The sequence below is a fragment of the Apteryx mantelli genome, chromosome 7 (assembly GCF_036417845.1).
Source record: "Apteryx mantelli isolate bAptMan1 chromosome 7, bAptMan1.hap1, whole genome shotgun sequence".
NCBI classification, from domain to species: Eukaryota; Metazoa; Chordata; class Aves; order Apterygiformes; family Apterygidae; genus Apteryx; species Apteryx mantelli.
This window is the reverse complement of record NC_089984.1, coordinates 27,868,769-27,890,862: the sequence shown is the minus strand read 5'-3', so window position 1 is coordinate 27,890,862 and position 22,094 is coordinate 27,868,769. Positions and strand designations below refer to the sequence as shown.

Sequence of the window (22,094 nt, the reverse complement as noted above, 5' to 3'; positions counted from 1 at the left end):
GCCACCTGGGTCAACCAATAAAGTCCTTATTTCGACACTGATTGCTTGGTCATGAATATCTTCTGAATCATTCTGTGCTTGTATAGCAAAAGAACTTAACAGAATATAAAACTGTGGCTATTTTTCTCTAGAAAACGGACAGTTTCACATATTATCTGTGAAACTCATGCAATAGAAATGATTCAGCTCTAGCCTGGCAATATGGGTCATAATAAAAAATACGGTCAAAAAATATCTCTTTTTAATATAACAAATAGATTTTTGGTGCCATTTTTTTATATTAAAAAAAAAAGGCATACCAAACAGTGAATAAAGCACCCCTGAAGGAGCTCATCAAAGGTTTTTCTCCTGTGAAAGAGCAAAATAATATATTTTCAGATGATGTTTAAATTACAAAATAAGGACTTGACTGGTCCATTTGAAATTTTAAAAAATTACTATAGAAGAAAAAGCATTCTTCCTGAGAAACAAAATGTTGCCTACAGAGCAAGTAAGTGTCCAACTCTACAATACGTGAAATACAGGGGGATTCAGGAAATTGAATTGGTGGTTGCCTTAATAAGATACAGGATTGACGTAAATCCTTTTAAAACATATGATTTCAAATTTCAGTCCCAAGAGAACGTAGACCAGAAGCCACTGTCAGCACCTTTCATATTTGATCCAAATTAAAATACATTTCCTCCTGCTAGTAGTTTGATTTGGTTCTTTTGGCAGACTTAATGAAATATTGCATCAAGTAAAATCAAAAAAATCCATATTTTCTATTTAAAATGCAAGGTGATTCTACTGACAGTTATAACACATTGATGCTAATGTAACATGAATCGTGTATTAAATACCTGACAATATAAGGTATAGAACTTATTATCACTATCTTTGTATGCTTTACTTTTCATTTGTTTTCATATGATATAAAATGACATTGTCATATATAGGCTGTTATCAGAATTTCTTACCTTGATGAGGGTTGATAGGTTAATGGTTCTTTTCTCCATTTGAAAGGCAGAAGGACATCTTGATGGTAATTAACTTTCTGAAGGTGTACTGCAATGCTCAGTGAAGCAGTTTTGTTTGATTCAGTAGGCTGGAACTGCAAAATAATTTCAGCTAACAGCTCTGCACCAGAGTCGTCAAATGTCTGGAAAAATGAGGTAGTAATGAACTGCTCAGAACAAGAGTATCAACCATGTTACTACTAGAAATTAACTGTGTAAACAGAATTGAAAAGCCTGTTGTGTTTCCTAGGGATAAAGTGATTGTGCAAATAGGGAATACTCAAAGCATGAATAGCTTGGAAGGGTGAAGCTTTCATTTACCTGCTAATATTTCTCTCCAAGTGTTAAAGTAATCAGTTTTTCTCTCTGTGAGTTCCATCCTCTTTTTAGGCTTTAGATAGATAGATGGATAGGTAGATTAGATAGATAGATAGATAGATATGCTTTTTAAGAAATACTGATAAATATATTTCCTTTCTCATCAACATGCTGTAATATTTTATTTACTTTTCCTTCAGAAATACATTCAGCATGAATACCTCCTTACCCCAACTTTAGTTATTTATTCATTAAGCCTGAGCAAGAGTAGAAGTCAACAGAGCTAAACTGCAGCACGGAGTGCACCATAAAGAGTCCTCTCTCTCCTTGATTTCCAGCAGCACTCCAGGCATTCTCAAAAAAAAAAAAAAAAAACCAAAAAACAGGTCTGTCTCCTTATGATGTAGTGTGGCTCTGCGAGTTGGTCTGGCTGTCCAAGAGAGATGAACCACTTATCTCTGTGTAAATGAAACATACCTCATTTACCTTTCTTCTGAATTTTCTCTAGGCTCAATTAATAAGGCAAGACTATCTGGGAATAGGATTCAAAATGACAAAAAAATTTAGAAATGAAAGGTACATTTTCAAAATACTACCATTTCTACAAAGTCTTCTTTCCATTTTATCAAAATTCCCAGGGAAAAGAACCATGGAATGATCTGATGCATGAAAAATTCAGAAAGAGTATCTTGAAAATCAGACTCATAAATGCTTAAGCTTTATACAGAGCAACTACTTATCTGTCTGTCTGCCTGCCGGGTATTTGAACTGTGGCATCTGGGTAGCTCAGAAGTTAATGACTATTTTCTATATGGATTATCTTCACAAAGATGTTAAAATCAAATCCCAACTCGAGGAAAGATAAAGGGGAAAGTCTTCTTGCAGTGACTTCTTTTCTTCTCTTTTATTTTTATGTTTATTTTGCAAGCGGCTAATATATTGGCATCTCTTCCTATATGAACTGTGCCATAGGAGTCAGTGGGGCTAAAGAGATCTTTCTTTCTTTGTATTGGAGAGGAGAAGAAGAATTGATGTTTCACTTTTATCTTTATATATCTAAAATGTGCCTATCTAGAGCTGTGCATGCAGAAAGGAATACCTTTTAAATATATATACATTTTAATCAAGCAATGGGTCTGCAGTAAGGACTATTTAAAGCTATTAAATCACTACCTTACACATAACCATTCCACCAACTTCTGCAGAAAATAAACTTAAGAAATAAGTAAAAGTCCTGCATCACACCCACAGAGCCAAGGTCTGGTCCTTTTTGGAGCCCAGGAAGAATTCATTCTAGAGTCAAGGGTCTTAATCTGGAAGCAGTTTAGGGCTGAAGAAAACCCAGATACTCAAGGGAGAAACTCATAACTGGGTAGAACTCTCCATTTACTTGGTGACTTACTCAATATTACTTATGGAAATAGAAGAATATACTGTATGTTAAGTTGGCAGAATTGATGCTGCCTGGAGGCTATTGCAGTCATTCTTGCTGACATTATTCTCTTTCTGTCAGATTGGCTGCATAGCTCCCAGTATTTTGCAGTAGGGTTTGCCTTACAAGAGGAGTTCTTGCTGAAAGGAAGCTGCAAGATAGTACGCTGTGATGTCGAGAGGGACATCATCTCAAGCAGTGTCTGCTGCTGCGTGCAGGTTTTTTTTTAGTTTATGTCACTGCGTGTAATAAAAAATGCGGTACTTACTGGTCCCAAGCAGCCGCAGTAGGAACTTAGGGTTCTCTGAGTTCAGTGAGTATGATTCCTCCCCCCCCCCCAAATTACTACATGTCATCTGAGTGTCTGCATCGTCCTGGTTTTCAGGCCCTAGGTGTTGCCCACACTGCAGCTGAGAGGTGTGGGTGCAGCACGATGAGGCGTACCAGGCTAGCTTTAATCTAATTAGCTTGGAGAACAATGTCAGTGCAGATGCGATGGAATGAGTTTCAGTAAATAAATGTATGCTGAGGTAAAAGCCTGCTAGGAATCCTTGTTATCCTTGGGTTGCCAGCAACAACAATGCACAAATTGTAAAAGTTCTTCCCAAGGGCTATGGCTTCTAAGTCCAGAATCATCCCACAGACAAAATTCCCTGTTAAACAAATTTAAAATATTATATAAATCAGCTGGCTTGTCAAGATCAATTTTTAGCTAAAAAGAATTTTTCATTTCTTCTCTGTGGTTTCCCAGGGTCTTTAAAGATGTGTGTGTATGGGTATCTCAGCTACAGCCAAACCCTCTGTGTTAGCCGACTCCATCGTAACAGTGAGATCTCTCAGAGCAGCGTTGTCCAACTAGCCTGTCCTTTCTGCCTTACTGCTGCCTACAGAGTTTTATTACTGGTAGCTTGAGTAACAGCCTTCACTTTCTTGAGCTATAAAAGCGTCACACCAGTAGATGAAATTGGCTCTGAGCCCTGAGTTACTGTATGTGCTTTTGTGGAGAGGAGGAAACAGCCCACTGGTTTAATGAAAAAAATAAGAAAATGAACTCCTAAGTCCCACAGCTCCACTCTCACGAAGTCACAGGTCTGGAATCAGGGCTTGTATAGGTTTCATAATGACATGAAATATTTTTTATGAACTTTCAGAGCAAACTGCAAAAATCATTTGTTCTTCCGGTATGGAAGTGATTCAAATAACACTAGTGAGAAATTGAAAAGAAACATTTCAGCAGCTGGGCCATTATATGGGTTCATTGGACACCAGAGGTCCTTCACTACGTTAGTCTTTTTAAAATGGGGAGGAGTGAAACTCGCCCTATGGAATAAGAGCATTGACTAAAATAGACGAATGTGTGTAGATATAAAGCAAGTAGCAGATCATGGGAAATCTTATTTCTTCATGTCTGATGCCTGCAATTGATACAACTGCCTAATCTGTGTCCATGTTAACAAGGCCGTACAACCTGAACCTGGTCTTCTTCAGACCACTGTGAAGTATTTGTTTCTTGACAAGAAGTCCATGGTTCTACCACTTTTAAATACCTCTATTCCATAGATACTTCAGATAAACATGGTACTGAGACAACATGAGCAAAATAAACAAAGTGCAGAAGGATTAAATACCCCAGAAATAAAAATTCAGGCTGGGGGCATGGTACTACATCTTGGAACAGACCTAAGTTTGGGTTAAAGCTGTTGAGCGCTTAAAGAGTCGCAACGCGAAGCACCGCGTAGTTTGTATGCAGCAGTAGAGAAGGTGATTGCACTCTGTGTACATGCCCAGCCAGAGCTGTCCGAAATGCCGGTGGCTTGTGGCGCTAAGGCCAGGCGGGGGGACACGCAGGGGGACATGGCACGAAGGCTGGGCAGGGGAACGCCCAGCGGCTGCTCCTGTCCTGCAGGTGCCACAGGGAGGAGCGGGCACTGCAGACCCTGGCAAGGGCTCAGCTGGAAAGGCACCACCTTTCTGGGGAAGCCTGCACAAAAAACACAGGATGAGAATTAAGAAGTCTCATTCTGCAACAGATCTTTTGTGTGACCTTGAACACTTAATCTCTCCTTGCTTGTTTTCTCATCTGTACAACAGGGATAATAATGTTTATTGAACGCACAAGGGGGCTGTAAGGCTAAATTAATTAATGTTATAAAGCACTTTGATTCCTTAGATGAAAGGTTCTCTAGAAGTATGAAGTGTTGCTATTTATTAGCTACATTTTCTTCACTTTTCATTCATGCCTTGTCATTTCTAATTTGACTTTTTCTTTAAAATTATTTACGCTAATCTTCTCATCTGGTTGGAAGAGAAGAAATTGATAAAAACTAATGATTGCAGGGAAGCTAATGTTTGGAAATGCTGGTCTGAATTTCTTAATTATACGTCTACCTCCTCACTACTAATATCCATTTGGACTTCATTGAATAATGTTTCTTCTCTTTGGTAACTTTCCAGTATTGGTGTTTAGGCAATCCATAAGCTCACGTACATGGACAACAGTATGTGGTCCTGCTCCTAATAATTTAACTTTTATTTCTTTAATTATATTTTCTGTTCATTCTATTTTAATCCCATTCCTTTTGTTCAATTCTTTCTATTTGGCAGATTTTTTTTTCCCCTTCATTCCTCAAGAATCCTGAAGCCGCCAATGAAGAATCATTTGTACACACTGTCATTTTTATTTGCTATTTTACTTTTTTTTTGCAGTGAGACAGGGCAGGCAGCGCGCTGTGCTGGATATCAGTACAGTGCACCTCAGGTGCACAGAAACCATTTGACTTCCCCTTATGTCATTTCTAGGATGTATTTTCTTTCTCTTAGCAATGAGACAGGACAGGAATTTGGCTAGATATTGCCACATTTCTGAAGCGCTGTGTAGCTAAGTGCTTCCAGAACATCTGAGCACTACTGTTACAGTGTACGGCAGCCTGCTGAAAGTGTGAGATATGAAATAGATTATCTAACACCCAAATACAGATTTGTATGAGACTTTGGATAATGATACGATTTAAGTGTACATATGCAATTTGTAAAAAGTAGCTGCTTTGCAAAAAACAAAATTATAGATTGCATTATAGGTAAATTCTATGGTGTAATCACTTGAGATGAGTTTGAAATGCAGTTTCCTATCCTTGCTTCTGTATTCCTATTTTTCTGCTCATTATTATTTCTTAGACAAATTTGGATTCAATTTTCTATGCCTCATTGCTTACCCTAGTCGTGTCCTGAAGTTTTAAAAAATGTCATTCAATGTGTCTTTGTTAAAAATAATAATAAGCTATTAAGCTATCTTATTCAATATGCTCAAGTCAAAAGATATGCACAATCATTAAGCTGCAGTGAATGAGTGGATTTTGTAAGGATGCAGCTTGTTCATTGGAATTTGTTGAGCTCTACAGAATAAGCTAAGTTTGAAGAAAATGTATTTTTTTAATGACTCTGATGTTATAAAAGCTGAAGGGCTTTTTCATGAATGTGGAGAATGATTTTCTCTGCTCTGTTTACAGCTTAGAGCATTAGGACAAAGGCTGACTGTAAATGTTAACATGAAATTTGCTGCGGCCCAGTCTCTAATACTGGCCCGCAAGGAGGTGGGGGAAGAGGTTAAGAAAATTTTGTCACTAATCATGGGTTTGGTTTAATGCTGGCTTACTTAATCTTACTATGTCTCTGTTTCTGTAGAAGTCCTGTCTTGCAATGACTGTGAGATTTCCTAATGTTTGTATCCTGTTTTAGAAAAATCATGGCCAGATTCTGATGAAAATGTATCCTGTGTGTCATAAGGTTCCTTTCGGTCCTTTCGGATAACCTAATAGCAGTTCTTGGGCACTGTCCATGTCCCTTCCTAGTGCTTCCCGCAGCACGTAGTGGCTTGAAAAGAGATGAATTTTGTCTACTGAGAGAACAACATAGTTTAAAATAGGAGATGAGAGGGGATGTTCATGGCATCAGCTGAACTCCTAGGTGTAGTGGAGCTGTAGCCTCCGATGTGCCAGGGGCTGGTGCTCTCCACCTCAGAGACCACAGTGGTCGAGTGCTGCATAATCTGTGTTTTGCTTATATAAATGGAAACATATGATGATGTTGTATTTTGCTGAATACAGACATAGGAATGTGGGGTTCCAACATCAATGAGACATCCCCTAGGAATTTAGTTTAGCCTAATTAATGGTCATGCATTGCAATGACTGCTGCTTCCAAGTAGTTCAGTGGTATTTAACCAGTTAAAGTAGTGTGAAGCTATGTGCTTTCAGTCTTAGCACACAAGTTTCTAAAGAGAGATTAACACGTGGCTCTTCCTGGATGAGGTCTTGCTCAAGTCTTAGAGATCCTCGCATTTGAATGCATTTGTGAGACAGGGTGTTTGAGTAGTGGACGAAAGTGTGGTATATGCAAAAGAACATTTAATCATCCTGATTACTACAGATTGCTCCTCTGTTCAGAAAAAACATTTTGCCGGCTGACCACCCCTTTTCTCCTCCTAACTGAGCTTCATTTCATTTGTCATCCAGGAGTTAGGAAACAGTTTCTGCAATTGCAGAGTTTCACTGGGGAATTTTTCAGGTTAGGTATGAAGTGTAAACCATTGTTTTGTCTAATTTTTTTAAATTTATAATGCTTTCATATTTAATACTATTAGGTACAAATACTTATGTGAGTGGAATAACTTTGAGATGTTGATGAACAAGGTTTTGTTCTTACTATGACTGCAGTAGTAACTACATTTTCTGAAGGCATGTCAAGAGATTGTGAAAAGAATTTAAATGGATCCATATAAATATTAAATATTAATCTCTCTGCTGTTTGCTTTATAAAGTACAATGTGACAATGTTTATTGTGACAATACTTCATTTTTTGCTTTTCTGGTTTTAGAGATATGTTTAAAGTTTCAGGCAATATTTATTGTATACTCAGTAAACTTCATGAAAGAAGAACTGTTTAAACAGCAGTATTCTTGCCTACAGGTCAGGCAAATTAAAATATCAGTTATTATCTCTCAACAGATTTTATCTGATTAGTGGAGGAGTTCCTTTTATTATATGTGGGATTACAGCAGCAACCAATATCAATAATTATGGAATTGAAGGCAATGCACCATAGTAAGTATAAACTATTATAATCAAACTGTTAAGAAAAGCATATTCTTTTTCTTATGCTGATAAATGTTACTGACTTCATAAAGGATACAGACAAGCCGTTTGGGATGAAATTTAATATGAATGTTTATGGAATAATAGCTATGAAAGAACAATGTCTTAATCTAGGATTTGCCTGTTCACTCCCTCTCCCCCAGTCTGACTCTGTTATGGTCAATAGAGTCACTTTTCATTTATAGAGTCACTTCTCATTTACACTTAAATAAGTGAAAGGATATTACAAAATACCTAACATGCAGCATATTTAATGGGCAATTCTAATTAAATACTTTTAGTTCGTTCAGATATCTACCTTGAATTAATACCTGCCATGTGACTTATTCAAAGTAATATACAACTAATTATATGAAACAATGACAAGTTAAAATCTTTTTTTTTTTCCTTTGAAACAAATGATTTTGAGTTTTTACAGCCTGGAAATGTTCCAGTCACAGCAATCATGACATAGCCCTTGAGTGTACTAGCATGTTCAGTATACCCACACAAGCTGTCCAGGCATCACATTATTATTAGTTCTTGGCATGAAACATAAGATATCAACAAAGTACAATAAGCCTGCCCATAAAAGTGGAGCAAAAAGTGAATCAGACTGCAAAGGTAAATAGATTCCATATAAATGATCAGGCTGGCAATGACTGGCGCACTAGCAGGTATATTAGTCCTCTGCCAGCACTTTGTTGCTGGTACTCTGGAGGACATTAGTCTTAGTTACTGCTTTTAGTTGCTATTGTGATACATTTGAAACTAGCTATGTTTTGGGTAGGAAAAGTGCTGGAAGCAAAGTGGAATGGATTGTAACTGAGCATTTGGCCTCTTAAAAACATTTTTATAGGTCACTGAAGTTTAAAACCTGGTAACAAATTAGTAGATACCATTGGTAGCTATATTTGCTCTGCCTAGGGCTCAACTTATATATTTATTCAAACTTATCCAATTAGGCAATCACTTATAATCAACAGTTTATTAAAAGACTCAATTATTTATATTCATAAATGTGTGAGACATTTCTCATTTTGGCACAATTGCATCAACAACAGAGGTTGTACTTCTTTAATCATGTTAATCAGCCAGTCAATACCTGGCTCCACAGTCTGTACAGAAAACAAGGCACCGGATGGTTATAAAATTGGGTGAAAAGGCAGTTCTAATTCAACAACAGCACAGTGAGTCAAGTGCCTTATTCATTTTTAATGGTATTAACACAGAAAAATGTAGATGCACAAGCTTGAACTTCTTTAATGGAACTGATTTTTGAAGTGAACCACAATGAGATATCACTTGAAATAAGAGCATCCCAAGAGACAACTGCACTAGGGAGCATTGCGTTTTCCACTTTGCATCAAATATGCAGCATTCAAATGTACTTCAAGTATTCATGTAGCTTTGTGCTCTTTGCTTATCCAGTTAAATATATTTTGTAACTTACCTATATGGAATCTTTTGGCATGCATGTCAGACAGCAAAATGTATACTCCTTGGAGTGTCTCTGAGTTCATTAATAAATGTGTGTATGTTTTTGTTTAAGATCCAGATTTAAAAAATTTAAAGTAGTCATGCTGCAGTTTCTCCTGATGAATACCCAGTGGGACTGCATCTTTTTAGCCGAGAGGTTCTCAGCCTGGGAGATAAATTAATTCTGCTTTTTTTTTTCTTTTTTTTTTTTTAATTAAGTGGTAGATGGTTCCTGGCTTGACAAGAATGTGGGAAGGTTCCTCACTGTATTGGAGGGACTGTAACCAGTCAGGCCTGCCCAAATGAGTATCAATGCCACAGTGTGTATCAGTGCCGCAGAGTGTCACTTTTAGACCCAGAATGGATCATGACAGATCACCTGATCTATTCTTCTGACCCAGTGGGAAAATTAGCTATATCCAAACCATTCCTGACTGTTACTTATCTGAGGTGTTTTAAATGCTCCAGTAATGGATACTCCACAATCTATTCCAACAGTTTATTATCCTAATTATCCTAATGTCTAGGAAACTTTCTGAAAAACTTGTTGCTGAAGTTTAAGCCCACTACTTCTTGTTCTAGTCCTATAGATGAGGAAAATAACTTATTCCTCTATCCAGCAACCCATGAAGTATTTAGAATATAAGAATCTAATAACAGTTGTTCCAGCTTATACTAACAACCCTACTAGCGCAATAGTGTGTCTCTAACAGTGACTAAAAGCAGATCCTAGAGAACAGTAAAAAACTGGGCAAATATACAGCTCTCCACAAAAATTCTTCCAGTTTCCAACTGGGATTTCATTAGCCAGAAGTGCTTTCTTGTCCCATGTTTATTTGATTAGATCATTCATCCTCAGGACAGTCCTGTTAGACTGCTACCAAATTATGCAGCTGACTGAGGCTTATGCAGCTCTTATTAGCCTATGAACTACGTTAAACTACTCTAAACAGTTGTGATTATTTAAAGCATAGGTCAAATAATGATCCATGCTACAATAAAACTGTATTACTAGTGTACCATAAAGAAACCATAAATATCCCCAGGTTGTCTGAAGATATTCAAATGGATGTAAATTAACCCCCAGGAATTTAAAAAACTGTGGAAAACCCAGAGTGGCATATATCTTCTAGGTCCACTCACTGACAGAAACCAGTGACTCTGTTCAACTGGAAATCTTTTTTTTTGGTCTCCCTTTATTACTCAGGCTTGTCTCTACTTCAGCAACAAGAAAACTCTGTAAGAGCAATCTTCAGGCTTAAAAGTTTGTATAAATGTTCATGGATACAAACCACTGAAATCTGTACATTTCTATTGCTCATGCAGATTGTATAAACTATGCCTCATTTGCTTTGTAATCAAAGTATTAGAGCTGACGTTTGTAATTGCCTGGAAAAGGTTGACAGAAATGGTCTTATACTTCAGTGCAATTCTGGGTTCTAAACCGACCTACATTTCTCGGAAAGTTTCAGCTTTAATATGCCTTAAATTATACTAGATATTTTATTCTATTTTATTACAAAATGTGAAAGTGATGTCTCAACTTAATTGATACTAAAGACACGCTCCTTTTCTCCATAACAAACACATGTGACTTTCTGAGACACTGTTGGGTTATATATGTTAGTCACTCAGGCAGCCCAGTTTCACATCAGTCTGTCATCCATCACACCTAACATGGGCTATAAAAAGTTTTTGACGCTGTCTTTGTTGTTGTTTTCAGTTGTTGGATGGCATGGGAGCCTAGTCTTGGTGCTTTTTATGGGCCAGTAGCGTTCATTGTGCTAGTCACCTGTGTTTACTTTCTCTGCACTTACGTGCAGCTGAAGCGCCATCCTGAACGCAAGTATGAGCTGAAGGAAAGGACAGAAGATCCACAGAGAATGGCAAGTACTGAGGTGGGCCACGGTCATATCACAGACCCTGTGTCCGTTCCCCAGACAACATGCTCCTTGATTTCTTCTTCCTTATTGGAAAATGAGCATTCATTTAAGGCTCAGCTTCGAGCCGCAGCATTCACTTTGTTCCTGTTTACTGCCACTTGGACCTTCGGAGCACTTGCAGTTTCTCAAGGTCATTTCTTGGATATGATATTTAGCTGTCTTTATGGAGCATTCTGCGTGACCTTGGGGCTTTTCATCCTGATCCATCACTGTGCAAAGCGAGATGATGTGTGGCATTGCTGGTGGTCCTGTTGCCCGTCTAGAAGAAACACCTATTCTGTCCAAGTTAATGTGCGCCCAAAAGTTAATGTCAATGGTGACACTCAAGTTCATGCACCTTGTCTTCAGGAATCACCGTGTCCCAACAAATCAGCTGTGTTTAATCACCCCGCTGCCAGCCACTGCAAACTTACGAATCTACAAGCAGTTCAAAATCATGTTAACTGCCTTTCACCCGTGACACCATGTTGTGCAAAAATGCACTGTGATCAGCTACTTGATGATGAAGCTCATATTCATGTCCACAACGAGGGAACCTTCAGACCCAATATGCACATTCATAGATGTCTGAAAGGCAGAACTAAGCCACGTTATTTTAGTCGGCATAGGTCTGCAGGTGAAAGAGAATATGCCTATCACATTCCTTCGAGTATCGATGGCAGCATCCACAGTTCACACACAGACAGTCCCCACAGCACGCACGACAGCCAGTCGGGCCACAGGCGGGCCTGCTGTGCAAAAAGCGATCCGTATCCTACCATCAACCAGCCTGAAAGTAGCGACGCAAGTACTGTCATATATAGTTGTGCTAAAATGCCAGAAAGTGACACTGCGCACCATACAGCTCATTTTGAAATGCACCCACGGACACAGTCGTTGCCGTTTAACACGACGAATCACAACGGCATTCTCAAGGGAAACGTGCACGAAGCCATGATATACAGCTCAGACAGTACAGGAAATATCAAAACTGGCCCTTGGAAAAATGAAACTACTGTGTAGTTCCCAGGCCCTCGTATTGTCCTTTGTTCCACAGAAATCATCGTAGGCTTTTTTTTGCTTCTAAACTAAATAAGATGACATATTTGTGTAGCACATCTGAAAATTGTACAGCTTTTCCATCTTTCTTTCCTTTTCCTTAATAAGAAGAGACTAAAAGAGAGATAAGTGATAGTGTTTTAAAAGTGAAGTTATTTTTGAAAGAAAGTTATAAAATTGTTCTGAAAGATAATTAGAAAATGAAGTCTAGAGAACTGAATACAAGAGGCAATATCCTTTTGTTATACAGAACTGTATTTCTTTAGAAATGCATCATTTTTGTTCATTATTTTGACTTTTCTGTAGTAACTTCAGACACTTTTTATAAACATATCAGCATCTTAAACTTTTACTTATTTATTTTTGTAGCAAAATATTATTACTGTGCCATGGATTTTAATCAGAAGTGACTATAGTAGAAATGCTGAACAGAATTTTATAAAATTACAGCTTTTTAGATCTACAAAAGTGATACTGCCTCTAAAGATCTTCTGTAGCATACGGCCTGTAAAATCATGTAATGTACAGTCTCTGTTATGTCCCTTTTCTTGTTGGAGAAAAGTGCTAGGTAATATCTCTGTTACATCTATGGTGCTGTATTGGTTGTATTTTGCATGACATATGTCAGGATATACCATTTGCTGTTTTCTAGTGTTACATGTGTTAAAAAAAGAACAAAAAAAAAGTGTTGTACAAGGCTGTGAAAAACCCTATTGATATTAATCTAGAGCATTATAAATCCACAAAAAAAAAAAAATCACTCTGCACTAGTTTAAGTGGCACAATCCTTTGTATAAGGTTATATGATAGCTTTGATAAGGGTCCACTCTAATGTCTTTACAGAGCATGCACTACTCATTGTATGTGACACTGTGCAGTGTAATAGCAATCGTCTCAACAAGTTTTACACTTCTTTGTAAAGTATGCCTTTGGAACAAATCTGTAAGCTGTTTCACGATAACCTTTCCACATCTGTTAAGGTAGAGCAGTTTTATCATTAACTCTTTGAGGACTACAGTTATTTTCTTAAAAAATAGCTATTCTAGTTCAAAGAGACTGTATATATGATATTGACTATTTAGTTATATGATCAATGTAGTCCAGAGTTGTCAGGAAAGAGAAAGTTCAGTCATTTTTCCAAATACACAACTTCTTAGATTCCCTTTATTAATTTCACCTCTTACTATGTGAAAACCCATTTTCTCTCCTAGGAAATTTCAGTTGTCTTCATCCTTTAATGCAAATTTGACCTTCAGAAGAAGTTCTTTCTGTTCAGGATTTCTGCTGAATTGTAGGGCATTCAAGGGTCAGTAACATTCTCTATTAACAAGGCTCTTGGCAAGAAAGTTTTTCATGTTTCCATGAACATCTGGACACAAAGCATCAACTCACAGTACAGAACTGAGTCATAATTATCCCTATATGAAATGAAACTACTTTTTTCAAGTAGGAAGGGTGCAGAATAATAATGGATCACATAAAGTGAATAGGAGCATAGTGCTGAGAGAAAAATGTCTACAGTGTAAAGTGAGCAGTGCATCCATAAATAAGAGAAAAAGCACAATTCTGTATGGCCACATGAGAAAGTTTATTGTCATGTCTTAATGCAGGCTTATGTAATTGTTACATTGCTGAAGAGAGCAGAGGAAATAAAAGAAATCCCTTGAGAGATCATCAATCTGTGATGCTCTGTTTATTTTGCAGAAATCCTCACATACTTCAACTCTTTATTTTTCTGTTATAAGCAGTTTATTAGCCTCTACCTTTTTTTTAAATATGTAGGAATACATTTCCTAACAGTGTATATAAAGATGACAATTATAATTGTTAGAATGTTATAAAAACATGTAAGTCAGATGAATGTGTTCTGCAGTGTTGCAGGTGGGAATTAGTACTCAAAGGGTTAATGCTCAGTATCTGAGTGCAAGAAATCTTGTTTTTTCTGTATTTTTGTAAATTTGAAATATATATTGTAAACTCCAGCAGTGCAATGTATCCATCTCAGATTGTGTGTTTTTAAAAGGTGAGCAAGAAGAATGCACTAGGTGGTTGTCAAGTTTTAAGCCAATATACAACAGTTTCATGGCTGCTTCTTTAGTTAATGCAAAAAAAAAAAAGAAAAAAAGGCCTGAGCTTTACTATGTATATGCTGTATATGCTTGAACTGTCACTAAACTAAAATACACTATTTTTCTCTGTTTGCATAATGAAATATTTTCTGTTTAAGAATTATTTTCTTTTAATATTACTTTATCTCATTCCACATAGGCAGTGAGCCCTAAAAAAGCATAAACATAATGTGAGATACCACTTCTCTGTGTCTCAGCACTATATATGTATATTCTGTAATAGCAAGATCCTAGGAGGTCTGTAGACCATTATGCAAAATATTCCACACACAGCCAAGTGAAATACTCACTCTGCAAGAACCCACTCAGTGAGCTTCTTTATTCTGCTTGTGTTTCAATCACCTCTGTTGTTTTGTCTGAGAGGCTTGTTTGATCTTCGTAACGGCTTACAAAGAAGTAAATAGGTGCTGCTTTCCACAGAATATCTTATGTGATAAAACTCTCTGGAATTTAAACATAAAATATTAAAACATTTTTCTTATTGTGTTAAAAAATTAATTTAGTGAATATTTCTTGGCTAATTTGGAAAAGATGTGTTATGCAATAATCTGTTTGCATATTATTTTTTCAGAAAATATACAGTATAACTACAAAGTAGGAGAACATGATATTAAATAAATATAAAAATGTTTTGTAACATCAAATTTGACCAAAATGCTTTTTGTGCTTTTGACTTTTTTTTCCTTAAGATAAATGAGATAATTTCAATGTTTTGGGAGTTTGACTTTGTTTTGTTGTGGGATTTCGGTCAATTATAGTCCGTGAATCTTTACTACTTTACCTGATTTCTTCTCCTATAAAAATAAAGTCAATGAAATAACTAAAATACGAGAGATATATTGTCCTAGTAAATTCCTCATGGACATGCACATGTTACATGCTTGAGTGTCAGCATTAGTTTTAGTGATTCATGGATGACATTAAAATGACTGAACAGATTTTTACTGTTCACTTTCTGGTCTGAGATCAAGCTTGAGAAGTTTCATCCCAAAAGATAATTTTTGCAGAAAGATTCAATCAACAGAAATCTGAAGGACTGTTAGTACTATTGGGGTAAAAATATGCTCTGATGATGCACTGTTCTTCTCTGCATATACAAATCCCAGTTTTCACAATCAAATTTCAGATTGTCTAAGTGACTTAAAATGAAGATTTTTTAAGTCACCCAGGCTGTTTAACAAGAATTCCTACCCGGCCTGGTATAAAGAATTTTGGTGTAAAAATAAACCATACTTTTTTGCACATTGTGCCTGATCATGTGCGTTGTTCCCATGATGTCTGTTAGTTGTGTCTGCACTAGTATGAATGAACAGATCCTGAAAGTGGCTGTGAACACGTGTCCCCCTTTGCTGTGTAGCTGCCTCCAGCTACCCTGGGGACAGCCCATCCGGGGGACAGCCCCCCAAGGAAGCTTGCACCATGGCTGTAAAGCATTTTTGCTCCCTAACTGAAAAGCAAAGTCTATGCTTCCAGCAGAGTCAGGAGCACCTTCGACAGACAGCACAGGCAATTGTAGCTTTGCAGTTTTGTGCAAATTCCACTTGAACACCAAGGGCTGCAGGCAGATAGTTCTAACTGAAGTGGTTTTAAACAGTATCACTCCCGCTCCCTCTGGCTCTCTGCCAGAACTACCAGCCCAGTCTGTCACCAGAACATCTGCCAAATCCAGACAAATCCAGGAAACACCTGTCATCATACCTAAAACGTCTGATTAGCTGAAATGAGAGTGAAACGGCACAAGAGATTTTATGACCAGAAAGGCTCAAGTCGGAGGAAACATTTTCAGATGCTCTGTCACAAAGCTGCTTCAGGTTCATCATGCCTTGATCTGTCTCACTGTTTGGAGCATAAGAGTCTAAGCATCCTGGATGCCCTGAAGGTTTGAAATTGCTCTTGGGTATGTGTTCTTAAGGCTACAAAGTTAACTGTGACTCCACAGATTTGGAGATATCTTCCTCACTAAATTAGTTTCTGGGAAGAACTACATGGCTTTTCTTATAAGGAAGAGATTGTATGACACACAATGCTTGACTTGACTATTTGAAAATGAAGCTATCACCAGGAACAGGCCAGTACCCTTTTTAAGGGATAGTCCTCTTCACATGGAAACAGAAAAAAGTAAAGAGGGTATGGTTGTTCTCTGAAGGAGACCAACTGTAAGGAAATATCAGGCCTATAAAGGCGTTAATGGACTAAGAAGAAAACTTCTACAGATCATCCCGACTATACAAGCCATGCCTTTTGACTCCCTATTACTAGCTCTGCAAAGGTGCCTATCTAACCAGGATCAAACAAATGAATCCTGCTATCCTATCCTACCTGTCCAGCATTTGCATTTGTCAGGACCCAACCAAGCAAGCATAAGTGAAGTCAGGACAGCATTACACAGCTCACTTCTTTGCAAGGAGGGTTGAGATCTGGTTTGCAAGCTCTAGATCTGCTCAACCTCAGATAAATATCCTGCCTTAAGGTTGTGCAGCTGGCCATGCCTGAGAGGTAAGGGGCTTTTTTATGAACATGGTGTCTGTATACCCTGTAGATACTACTGTCTCTTTATGTTTTGGTCTATTTAAACTCTGTGGTGCCTTGCAGTCGGAACAGCCAAATGACTGACTGCTCTAGCTGTTGCCCCTAACCTGCGGTGCATTATCAAGTGAGATTAACCAGTGTGGCCAATGCTTTCACTCATTCATTTCCCAGGTACACCTCAAGAAGGCAGCAAGAGGAGCTTATCTGGGGGTTAGGGGAAACTGTAGGAGAAGAGAAAGTAATAAAATATGATCTGGTTTGTACGTTATTCATATTCTCGTCACAGCACTCCCTTTTGTTAGCCCATTTGTTAACTGAGCTATAAGCAGTTACAGTCACTTATTCCCTGATTCTTCCCATTGTAAGACCTTGTTCTCTACTAATTAGAACATGGCTGAAAGTTAGCCATTTAGCTTGATTTATACCCATGACAGTTACTGCCCTCAGATGGATGGTTTTAAAGAGTTCAGCCAAAATGGCTGCAACATTTTCAACAAAGAGGTTTGAGGAAAGTATGTTGGGCCATAATGACAACTTCTGGTGATTTTTCAGGTGTCTTCAGGGTCCAAAGCAGGTGTTTGAAAACCGGGAAGGATGGCTGTTGCATGGGGAGGTAAGGGCACTTCTTGCTGTTTCTAGAAAGTAAACAGTTCAGTACAGACCACAATTTTAACAGTTAAAAGTATCCCAAGAGTCTACGGTGGGAAGTTTCCCCTCTTCTCAGGGCATGTGCATGCCTTGACTAGGCTGCACTGCCTGATCACATGCTGCTACAAAATACAGGGGCTCTGAGGGACCTCGCCTATAAATGATTGACTTCAGGTGCCCTCAAATAGGATTAGGATAAAAGGCAGGGAGCCTTGATTCTTGTGATCTCTGCTAAACTCTCTAATTTCCCTCTTCTTCATAAGTGCTAAGACAGTATGGAGGAGGGGACCATCTAATTTGTACAAGGAGAGATAAATACTGGGCTAGAGGAACTCAAAAAGAAGACTGAGCTTCTCATAGTGGCTTGAGTTGGCTAGAACAAACTGACCAGGAGCTACTGAAGGAGAAAGGTTGGTGTGAGCAGGAGGCTGCAACAAGGTGGTTGGCAGGCTGAGTTTGGGCTGGGAGGGAAAGGAAGCTCACAAAATTGAAAAGAGGAGCTGGGAGGTAAGGAAAAAACTGGGACAAAACTGGTAATGGGAAAGGAGGGAAGGGGAGGTAGGGTGAAACAATTGCATCCACCATGTTTCCAGGCTGTATGTGTAAGCCAATGTACCTGATCCCTCTGCAGCCTGTAAATATCTGAAAACCTATCAGCAAAATGCCTATTCCCTTTTAATGTTGGTCCTCATAGAAAATGACAGCATATTAATGCTGTCAACTATTCCATTAGCATAAGTGTCAGAAATCTGTGTGATGAATCACAGATGCTCAAAGCAGTTGATTAACCAGATAGCTGCTTGTGTGCCGCATGATAGAATTGCTGTACTTTTAATGTGCTCTTTCAAAACCCCAGGAACTGCCACAAAAAAGACCACTGATTTCAAAAAGTACTAATAAAGCTCAAAGTCAAATATGTTGAAGTAAGGAAATGTTAGAAGCAAGGCTGCCTTTGGAACTTCCACTTGGCTCTGGTGTCTTTTGATACTGTTTTTAACTGTGTGAGTACATGCTGTTTTTTAACACCTTGGTTTTGATGCTGCATGTTTAATATTCTGTAAATGTGTGTACCTCTAGAGTTAAGCCAGCTATTCCACTGTGAGCCTTTTTTTGCTGGTTTTTTTTTTTTTTTTTTTTTCTGGAATGCTTAAAGAAAGCCTTCTCAGGAATTTTGAGGCTGAAACCTTTTAATAACAGAGGTAGGGCCCTTTTACCCTTCCCTGTGCTGAGTGCTAGAAATGAAGAAGTGGCTTGGAAAAACTTTCCTTTGAGCTTCTCCTGCTTTGGGGATACCTTCCAAGGTATTTGAGCAGTTCTGGAACTGCTCTAAGTGTTGGCCATCACCACAAGGACATAGGAGTGTTAGGAAAAGGCTGAAACCAGAAAATTCCCTGCTCTGGCTGTGTGCACCTGTAGCACAGTCTGTAGGAAGCCTGTACCTTGGTACAGCAGTTCACATTGATTGTATAGGCTGCCTGTAAGTCCCACTTTTTCCAGGAAGCCTCCCCCGGGGGAAGGCACCTGGGGCTGCTGCGCTGGGCACCGCATGCCCAGTCCTTGCAAGCCATGACGTGGGCAGGCTTTGGCCTGCGAGGGCCAGATGCGCTTTTGTCTCTGGTGCTCCACAGCGGCCTTCTCCAGCCGACAACTGGCTAACCATCAGGAGCGAGTTTGAACTAAGATGTGGGCCATAGCCCCAGCTTGTTAGACAGAGGTCACTTTGCTGTCAGCTCTAGAAGGTGCCTCCCCTTCAAATACTCTCATGTCACCTCTGACCCTGAGGCTGTTGCCCGAGCTGGGCTGGGAAGCCACAGGCATCTGTGTAATCAGCCCCTTGACAGCACAGCATGAGGATGCGTCATCAGGATGGAGGACTGGTTCCCCTCTGCATCTTGCGTAAAACCTCTTGAAGCTTTCCCTGCATTCATATTTGAGGGGAAAAAAGGCAGGGAAGAGAGTTAAATGACCAGCTTGTCTCTTATGGTAGTATTTAGGGGAATAAATAGCTTAAGTGCAGAGAGAGAGAGAGAGAAAAAACAAACCCCCAGCCATTTTGAGTTAGCACAGACATCTTAATTCTAGCATTATAATAATGTTATATTCCACCTGACAGCACAGCATAAGCAATGTGACACACAACCAAGGACTTTAGTACATGGAAAGTAACTACACTTCACCCACAAAGCTTTTCCTTTAGGTAAAAACAAACTGTATGCAGCTGTACTGTGGCAGTACCATTTTCTGTACTCTCTGCACATTAGTGGACTATTTTAGACTAGGTACGTATGTAGAGTGGACATGCAATTAAAATTTTTTTGTAATGCTGAAGTGCAAAGAGGGAAAGTGACTTCTTTTTTTTCCTGACATAAACAACCTAAGCATCAGGATTGCATGGAAGTGTTTTTTCCTTCAATATGTATCTAATGCAGAACCACACAGCTGCATAACAGAGCACTGTACAAAAAGAAAAAAAAAAAGGAACCATGGAAAACAGGGGAAAAAAATCCTCTTGCTGTCAGTGGTTCAGAATTTTACCTGTAAGGGAACAATTCCAGATCATGCAGTCAGCTTCATTAGCCCTTTCATCTTCTCTGTGTGATATTAGGGTTCAACTTACTTAACAAAACCAGGGAGATCAGCCCGTGTGGAATATGCCAGTCAAACTCAGAATGACTTGAACGGTCTCTGGTATAAGTGGCTTATGTAGTTCATTGTAGATTGATGCAGGCAAACTGCTGATAGAGACAAAACACAGGATATGATTTCAAAGGCCCTTGAGCTGTAGGATGAAAATTCTTTAGTAGAATTCCCTTAACTTAGATGAAGTAAAAATAAAATGTCTTATGTAGTGTATAAGGAGGTTTGAATTTAAATCTGTGAAAGTATGAAAGAGGCCAACAAAGCAGCATTTTGAACAGCTCAGCTCAGGCTCTCCTTCCTTGTGTAACCATTGCAAGATGCAATGAAATGTTTAATTTATTCAGTCTTTAGCCAAACGTCTTTCACTTTAGAATAATAAGCTGTAGAGCTGAAATTACAGGAAGGAACCTTTCCATCCATTTCCATGGGCAGTAGATTGAATGCACAGTCAACAAAAATGGCATGGCATATGGTTCAGAAGCTAACCCGCAAACTGCAAACACTGTTAAATGAAAGCTTTCCCTTATAGGATGGCATTGCAGGTGCTGCCACGCGTTCCCACCGAGGGAGGCTCGGAGGAAGTGCGGGAGGAAATGAAGGGGAGATGGGATGTAAGGACAGGAGGGTGTTATGATGGCTAATCTGATGAGCATGAGCACCAGCTGAAATGAGGTGAGCACAACAGCGCCCACAAGCCCTGGATGAGTAAAGCAGTATATTGAGTGGGAATAAGAGGACTGTATAGGTGAGCCAGCTCCTGTTCTGGTGTTTGTTCAGAAAACGTGTCAAAAAACCTGGGCAACATTCAGACAAAAGCCTAAAAGATGAGCTGAGAACTAGAAATATGCTTCATAGTGCTGAACTAAAGGCACTTAATGTGTTGAAGCTATGGAAGACAAAGTCAAGAGGTGACTCAATCAGGGTCCGCAGGTACCATATGGACAGAAATTATCATACAGAAGACTCGCTAAATCTAGCAGCAAAGGTATGAAAAGATTCAGTGATTACGAGCTGAAGACTGAGAGTAAGACTTGCACTTTAATCTGCAAAAGTAATTAACTTTGTAGCAGTCTCCCAAGTGATATGGTAGCTTGAAATTGTTAAAAGTGTATATCTTCAGAAATATGTTTCTGTTCAGACTCAAATTTTTGACCTTGATGCTGTAAGAACTGCAGGATAAAATTCCCTGGCCAAAATACATTATACTTGATGTTAGCAGACTTAGACTCGGGAAATGCACACTTTCAGATAGGTACAGCAGAGATGAGGTAGAATGCAAAGGATGGTGCTGAGGCTATTTTCAACCTATCCATAATAAACCTAGGAAATTATACTGCACTTAAACTACCTTGACTTTGGCCTTTATGGCATTATTCAGTCTAAGTGCTATTTTAATGTTTGTGATTCCAGGTTGTTTGGAAACTGTATTTCTGAAAGGAAAATCTTTATATTCTGCAACATAATAAAGGTGTTAGTTACTGCTTTAAATGCAAAATTCAATTAACCTCTATCTGTAGAAACACAATGGTGCTTAACTGAGATTTTCACAATATGTCCTGTAACAGCCTCCATTACCTTGAGTTTTTCCTTGCTTCCTCTCTCTGAGTACCTAATGGTCAAACTTTGAACTGTGTTAAGAATTTGATGTTTCTAATGGAATCCCTTCATCACAAACTTCCCCAGGTGTTGCCTATGCTAGAATACATTGTTTATAAACCCTTATTTTTCTATCTTTCTGGCAAAATCTGAATTAATGCAAGAATTCACATTTCCAGTAATAGAAAAACTGAGGATATCTAACATTCCTCCA

The 22,094-nt window shown here is 38.5% G+C and overlaps 1 protein-coding gene across 4 annotated transcripts in view; it reads left to right on the top strand.

Annotated features, from left to right (window-relative positions):
• Positions 1–14,550, top strand: part of LOC106494708 (adhesion G protein-coupled receptor A3) — a 288,318-nt gene extending 273,768 nt beyond the window's left edge. For all 4 annotated transcript variants that reach the window (XM_067300089.1, XM_067300088.1, XM_067300087.1 and 1 more), the window contains 2 exons: positions 7,753–7,848; positions 11,081–14,550. In XM_067300089.1, coding sequence (XP_067156190.1) covers positions 7,753–7,848; positions 11,081–12,302 — 1,318 coding nt within the window. In that variant the 3' untranslated portion in view covers positions 12,303–14,550. The remainder of the gene's footprint in view (positions 1–7,752; positions 7,849–11,080) is intronic.
• Positions 14,551–22,094: the final 7,544 nt, after the last annotated feature.